The sequence below is a fragment of the Olea europaea genome, chromosome 14, assembly GCF_002742605.1.
Source record: "Olea europaea var. sylvestris chromosome 14, O_europaea_v1, whole genome shotgun sequence".
Taxonomy (NCBI): Eukaryota; Viridiplantae; Streptophyta; class Magnoliopsida; order Lamiales; family Oleaceae; genus Olea; species Olea europaea.
The window spans coordinates 1,464,629-1,472,272 of NC_036250.1; the positions used below are offsets into that span (position 1 = coordinate 1,464,629).

General features: G+C 34.5%; 1 protein-coding gene across 1 annotated transcript in view; it reads left to right on the forward strand.

Annotated features, from left to right (window-relative positions):
* The first annotated feature begins 406 nt into the window (after positions 1–406).
* Positions 407–7,644, forward strand: part of LOC111409366 (receptor-like cytosolic serine/threonine-protein kinase RBK1) — a 16,201-nt gene continuing 8,963 nt past the window's right edge. The window contains exons 1-11 of the mRNA XM_023039421.1: positions 407–543; positions 948–1,021; positions 1,835–1,971; positions 2,820–2,917; positions 3,646–3,992; positions 4,581–5,024; positions 5,395–5,555; positions 6,185–6,258; positions 6,368–6,512; positions 6,631–6,762; positions 7,576–7,641. Of these exons, the coding sequence (XP_022895189.1) occupies positions 1,846–1,971; positions 2,820–2,917; positions 3,646–3,992; positions 4,581–5,024; positions 5,395–5,555; positions 6,185–6,258; positions 6,368–6,512; positions 6,631–6,762; positions 7,576–7,641 (1,593 nt within the window). The 5' untranslated portion in view covers positions 407–543; positions 948–1,021; positions 1,835–1,845. The remainder of the gene's footprint in view (positions 544–947; positions 1,022–1,834; positions 1,972–2,819; positions 2,918–3,645; positions 3,993–4,580; positions 5,025–5,394; positions 5,556–6,184; positions 6,259–6,367; positions 6,513–6,630; positions 6,763–7,575; positions 7,642–7,644) is intronic.

The window sequence follows — 7,644 nt, forward strand, 5'->3', positions numbered from 1 at the left end:
CTTTGAAATGGCAGAGAGAGTTTACATAAGAAGGGGAAGGAAGTAAAGACCATGCCTCTGCCAAAAACGTGGGAAGACCTTATTGTGTCAACATCAATACCATCAAATCACAACATCTCTCCCAAGATTAAATCTCGACCGTCGATCTTCATCCAATGGTCCACAAAAACTGAATAGATGGTATTAGGTGAACCATATTCTCACAAAATAAAATCTTATTAAATAGGCCCTAAATATAAATATTTTGGTCGATTTAACCTTCTACTCACATCTTATTTGCGTGTCGCGTGATTATTTAAAATTAAATGGACATCTTCAACAACATATGAATGCAAAGGTAAGGAATTTACCCTTTCAAATTGCAAGGAGACCGTTATAAAAAAAATCTTAACCATTTGGAAATTAATAACCGATGCCTGTACGAACAGTCTACCTCGGAAAACCCGAAACCCTTGTCTATAAAAGCTGTACAAAATTCGAAAAATGAATTCACAAATCATGTCTTGAAGTGATTTCCAATCATCTCTGTTGTCATTGTTCCACGTAAGGTTTCACTTTCCTCCACACTCCACTCGAATATCCTCTGCATATTTCTGAATTATGCCCCAGATATTATCGGACTCTCTCATAAAGATACGAGTAAATTCATTTATGATTCGTTAAAGTCTCGCTCTCAAATTTTGATAATTTTTGTTAATTCTGGCATAAATTCCTTCATATTTGTTCCAGCATTTGTAAGTTCATTGCGTTCAAGATTCTATGATTGATATGCCATTAGACATGGAGAGAAGCAATAATCATAATCTCACCCATAATCATAATAATAATAATAATATTAATATTAATAATAGGGGCAATCCGCTAATGCCTTCGCGGATTTTGATTGTGTTGGATGCAACTAAAGATCGTAAAGATCAGGAATTTAAGCACACTATTCATAATATCAGGATGTAAGGATGCATTCTTCATGCTGGTGATACAATCACGGTACTCGGGGTGCTACACAGAGTTCTTCACCCCTGTAAGTTTTTTGCATTTTAGTCTTTGTTTCTTTATATATTTAAGATAATCTACATTTTGAATTGCAATATCTGTGTTGTATTTGTTTGCAAATTGATCTCCTTCGCATTACTGATATGGCAAGAGAACCTTAATACGGTTCTTTGAGTTTGAGAGAACCATAAGTAAGGTTTTCTAGCCACATCAATAGTGAAAAAATTTTATTCTGTCCACTGTGGGTAGTAGATCAGGCTGGCATTTGTTTTTGGCAGTTTTATTTGAACATCTGCCACTAAATATCTACTGTTAAATCAGACTATTTGTACTCGCATGATCCCATATCTATTATTGACGAAAATCCAATATATCCCTAAGCAAGTTAGTGTACTTTCAACTTTTCCCCTGGGGTTTCGAGACTGAATTTGAAATTTATGTTTGGGAGAATTGAAACTAAATGAATGTTTTGAGGTTTTTGAGGTTTCTAAAAAATATCCACTTTGCTGGTAGAACCTTGGAAGTCTAGCGTCACATCTTGGACGATTACTACGAAGCAGGAATTCTTTATTGCAATGCATAAATTTCATTAGTATCCAATGGGAGTAGGAGGCACCAGGAAGTATTAAGGAAGAATTGTATAGTCATCTCAGTAGTTGCAGATAACTGTTTGGACAATATAGGAACTTCGACATTTACACTGCAATCCTACAATATTAGGAATATGATTAGATGAAGTATGGACACCATTTTATTGTTACTTTGGTCTGTCAAATTGTTTTTATCTTTAATTTTTTGTTTTTGTTTTATTTCTTCATTTCTAACTAGTATTTCTGCACAGTGGGTTACCACATGCAAGTAGCTTCTGAGAATTTCCTTGGAACAAATCATATCCGTGCTATAGAAGAAGTCTCAAAAAAAGTTGATGCGTATGGAGTCATGCTTCAGCAGAGTGCTGAAGAATGCGAAGGCGAAGGGGTAACATATGCTCTTATAGTCTTTTCAGTCTTCACTTAAATGAAAATTCGACATATCATGTCAAACACTTCACCAATGTATATTTAGAGAACATGTAAATGATGTAGGATTCAATGAACAAAAATGAGACTTGTAGAGGAAAGGAAAAGAGAAGGGGAAGAAAGGAGAGAGAAATTGGAGTGAGAAAATATGAGTTTATTCAATAATCAAGTCTAATCTGTTTATATAAAGTTGAAACAAACAAAATCTAAGAAACTAAGGAAATAAACGTAATTCTAGTCAATCTTGAAAAAAAAAAGGAATTCAAATAAATTAATTCCTTTTATTTCTATCTTCATTCTCCATCAATAAAAAATTAACCGCAAGTTGTTACTGCATTGGCCATCTCTAACATGTGTTTACAATGACAAGTTCCCATGTGTGTGAAGTGTCCCAAAGCATAAAAAGTGTAGTTATATCTTTGAGGAGTAATCAACAAGGGATGGCAAGCATGTAGTTGAACAAGTGAATTGAGTAGGAATATTTTGGATATTAAGTGAAATGCACCGTTTAACACATGTTTGGAACATTATCCTGATAGAGGTACTAGTTTCAATACTGAAAAAAAGTATCACCAAGAGTACCAACACTTGTATTCGTAGTACCACTTTTTTCTGCTGAATATTATTTTTTAATGCTTACTTTCATATCATTTCTTGATGTTTGGTGTGAGAAACAGAATGGATGCATTTGAAAGTATGTCTTATCATTTAATTATATGAACAAATATCACAATTCCTCTTCAAGACTACAGATTGTTTCTGTAATTTCTGTTTTGTCAGCACAAAATCCTTTTAACTTTTGTGTAGGTTGATATTGAAGTCAAGATTACTGTTGGAACTCCAATGAGAACGGTTATTGTACAAGAAGTTGCAACTTCGAATGAAAACTGGGTTATACTTGATAGGTAGCTTTTGATATTGACAAATGTGGATCATATTTGGCCCAGATTAATTATATGCTATTTTCTGGAAGAATATTCTGTTTTAATGAAGAAGGGAGAAAGTTAAAAAATGATTAATGAGGTATATAGGGGCCACATTGAGTTTTTCAAAACGATTCAAGTGATATACAATTCTTTAAGTTACTATTGTATAAGAGTATCAATCTTGGAAAAACATTTTGTGAAAATAGTACTGTGACTGACCTCAAGATTGACCACAAATACTTAAGCAAAAATAATGAAATTCGTTTCGAATCACAAATGGGTAATATGCCTTTCACCCTTTTGATCATTTCTATCTTCAAACGCCAATTGTGCATATGTCAAATTCATTATTCTCAAGGGCTTGGCTCACCTATCATATAGAAGATGCTAGTAAGAGTTGATCCTCATACAGCCATACCTAATGTCAATAAAAATTTTAATATACTTTTTTAAATGAAAATTAAGAAAAGTTCTTTGCATTATTTGTGCATTTGAGCAGAAGAAATGGCAGATGTATTCTCCTTGATCATATACTCTATGCCTTTATATTTATTTTCAAATGTTAAATTAGTTGGTGCCAGGAGATGTTCTGGTGTCAACATTCAATACCTATCTGAACTTCTCCTTGCCAAATTATTCAAAACGTACATTGGTATTCTCTAGCCGCTAGTTTGTTTTACTTCTTACCTTATAGTTTATAATTACAGGCATCTAAGACGGGAATGGAGGTTTTACCTTAAATACATAGCTTGCAAGGTTGCACTAGTCCTTGACAACTTATCCGTAGAAGTTCTGAGATCAGATTATTCTGACCAGGATTTTGATGATTTTGAAGCTAAGCTGTTTTACTCACCATCCAAGCCTATTGCGCTCCCATCTGCTCAAGACAACGATAATAATGAACAAACTTCCATGTCTATCAACTACAATACTTCTATGGGTTCACTGGAAAGTTCTGATATGGCTAAGAGCAACTCATTTACCTCCAACTTCAAGCAGTACAGCTTTTCCTCGCAAGACGAATTTGGTTCAAATTTTAAACCACATGAATCAGGTTAGATAGGCTATGTGTGTAGTGTGTTTAACTTGAAAAGTTCTTAAGAAGGTCTGCTTTCATCCGATGCAATCTTTGTGATTGAACTATATAACTGCTCAGCCCAGCCATCCTTTTAGTTCATAAAAAAACCATCATGCTGCTTTTGAATTCAGAAATTGATTATCACAAGAAATTGTTGGATTCTTTTATTAAAATTTTTTGTTTTTTCTATTTCTTGTATATGAGGAGTACTTTGTCATAAACAATTCGCGAAGTTCATAATTAATATTAGGATCCTTCCTGGTTCCTTCAATCAGGTTTCATGTCATAACTCATTTCAAAAGGAAAAAAGAGGAGCTGGCACACACTTTATACTGTTTCCATATCATCCTAATAAATAAGAATCACACTACATCATTTTAATCAAGAGACGGAAATAGTGGAAAGCTTGGATTTTGGTTTACTAGATTGAGTAAAAATTCTCTCCTCACTAAAACTTTTTAACTAAAAGAAATGCTGGTCTTGAGCACCCCTTGTGATCTTTTATTTCTATTTCTGTCTCTCACATGTTTGTAGACTTTTAGTTATGATGATTTACTTCTGCAGGTAGCTATGCTAAATGCGAAAATCAATATACTGTTACTTCCCCAATTATTCAAAAACAACAAGGAAAGCCTAGTCGACAGAGATCTTCTGATGTGCCCATTCTCTGTATTTCTTGTGAGATAACGATGGAGTTATATTTAAAGAGATATAGTTATTCCGAGATACAGCTTGCAACAAACGATTTTTCACCTGATAATTTACTGGGAGAAGGTCGGTATGGTCATGTATATAAAGGTCGGCTTAAGGATGGGCAGCTTATTGCTACAAAGGTGCGTAAAGAAGCAAGTAGACAAGGTTTTTCAGAATTTCATTCCGAAGTATATGTCCTAAGCTTTGCACGCCACAAGAACATTGTGATGCTTCTTGGTTATTTCTGCAGCAAAAACCTTAACATCTTGGTCTATGAGTATATCTGTAACAAATCACTGGAGTGGCATTTATTTGGTACGTAAAAAATGTACAAGTTTTTGAAGTTATCTATCAAATATCAATAGTTAATTAGTTCTTTTTGGCTGGAAGTAGAACATATAAGAGATAAAATCTCTCTCTGTCTCTCTGGCTTTGTGTGTATTGTCAGAAAACACAGATTGTGTTCTTGAATGGCACCGAAGACATGCTATTCCCTTAACATCTTGGTCTATGAGTATATCTGTAACAAATCACTGGAGTGGCATTTATTTGGTACGTAAAAAATGTACAAGTTTTTGAAGTTATCTATCAAATATCAATAGTTAATTAGTTCTTTTTGGCTGGAAGTAGAACATATAAGAGATAAAATCTCTCTCTGTCTCTCTGGCTTTGTGTGTATTGTCAGAAAACACAGATTGTGTTCTTGAATGGCACCGAAGACATGCTATTCCATTGGAACCTGCAAAGGGATTGCGGTTTCTGCATGAAGAATGTCGAGGAAATCCCATCATTCACCGGGACATCCGGCCGAGCAATATATTGCTGACACATGAATATGTTCCTATGGTAATCTTTATAGTCTATCTCCTCAGCCGTTGTCTTTTTCTCTTGTTGGGTGTGTGATTGAATATAAGTGCATTACAGTAATATAGTCTCCTTGTGATTCTGGAGTTCACGGTGCGATTGGGTTGTAGTCTGATAGCATTATGCTTGATTTATGAAACTGATTAAGATACAATGAAGTGTCTCGTGATTCTTTAATTTAAAGAACTAATTATAAAGCCTGTACTCTGTTTCAGCAAGAACAATGGTGCATCTATCAATAGTTTTGCTTCAATTTCTTACAGTAAGATAGTTGAGAGTAACCTGAAAAAGGCTGCACAGGGTATTCCCCATTAACTTGATCAATCATTGTCAGAGATAATTTGAGTCCCTTGCCCAATTTCTTCATCCAAGTTTGATTGCCTTGATTCAGTCTCTTCCTCTAACCGTCTGAAATCTTCATTGCTCAGATAGTGCTGATTTATACGGCTTTCTCATCTCAATGCACGATCTAGTTGTTACAGGCTTGGGCCATTATAAATAAGACTTATCTGATGTTACGGCTTTTCAGGAAAATATCATGAATGGAACATAAATTTCAAAGTTAAAATTTTGTTTTACTGAATAATTATGCACACTCTCTTCAAACACAGCTGGGACACTTTGGCCTCGCAAAGTGGAAGACAAATGAAGAAGATATACAGACGAGAGTTCTAGGCACTCTTGGGTGAGTAGGTTTTTATACTTCACAGTGAAAATATGGTCACTACTTAAATTGCATAAAGCAAGAGTGTCCTTCCAAATAAATCGAGCTTGAGGTTTCTCTCCATGTGCAGATATCTTGCACCAGAGTACGCAGAGAATGGCATTGTTTCTGTAAGAGCTGATGTTTATTCCTTTGGCATTGTTCTGATTCAACTGATATCGGGACGTAAGGCAGTAGATTCTACAAGAGAAGATCAACAGTCCGTAAGGCTGTGGGTACGTTATCTTGCAATTTTTTCCTTGTTCCTGCCGAAGATTTTAAGTTTTTGTCACATGGTGTTTTATTTCCTATGAGACATCTCTATTGATGTCACTGGCATTACCATTAATTCAGACACTAGCATTGCACGAGCTTGTTGATCCCCGTCTTGACAACTTGTATAACACATATGAACTTTACCACATGGCTAGAACAGCATTCCTATGCGTCCAAACTGAACCCGAGATGCGCCCCTCAATGGCAGAGGTAAATTTATGATGCTTTTACTGGATTTTTGGGGAACTCACTTGGTGATAGGATATTTTATACTTCGCAAACACTTCAATTTCCGTTTACAAATATTACATTTATCCTTAATACATTTGTATGGGTTAAATATCCCAGTTGCCACTAAATTTATACAAATATTTCCTAATTGTAACTGAACTTTAAAAATTTTCTGAGTTGACATTGAACTTAACCAAACATTTTTGAGTTGCCATTGAGCTTTATAAGCTCCTTGAATTTCCACTAAATTCATTAAAATGTTTCTGAACTCGCCAGTCCGTTGCTTGCTATTTTAAAAGTTAAGAGGTATTATGAACTTACCAAATTGTTATTCTATACTTCTTTCCGTCTATCATGTCATTTAGTCCATTAACTTTTAAAATAGGTAGTGACCGATGGAATAATATTTTGGTAAGTTCAGTGGCAACTTGAAGAACTTTTAAACTTCATTGCCAACTTGGAAACATTTATCGAAGTTCAATAGCAACTTGGAGAACTTTTAAAGCTCAATGTTAATTGGGAAACATTTGGGAAAATTCAATGGCTATTGAAATATTTAACCCACAACTATGAAGATGAATAGTTTTCTTTTTATGATTCAGTATTAAAATTTTCAAGCAAGATAAGAGTACTGGTCAATTTCTTGAGGCTAATCACAATTTGTCCATTCATTTACTATTTTTTTTCCTGCTTTCGAAAATTATCACTCGATGAGTTTATGCATCCTTCTTCTAAGTCTCGTAACATATGATGTTATCTTCACGTATTACATAAGCATGAAAACAATTATAGGTTTTACACCTTCTCGAGGGGGAAAGTGAACATTTCCACCATTTGACAGAGCAATTTATACCTCATTAC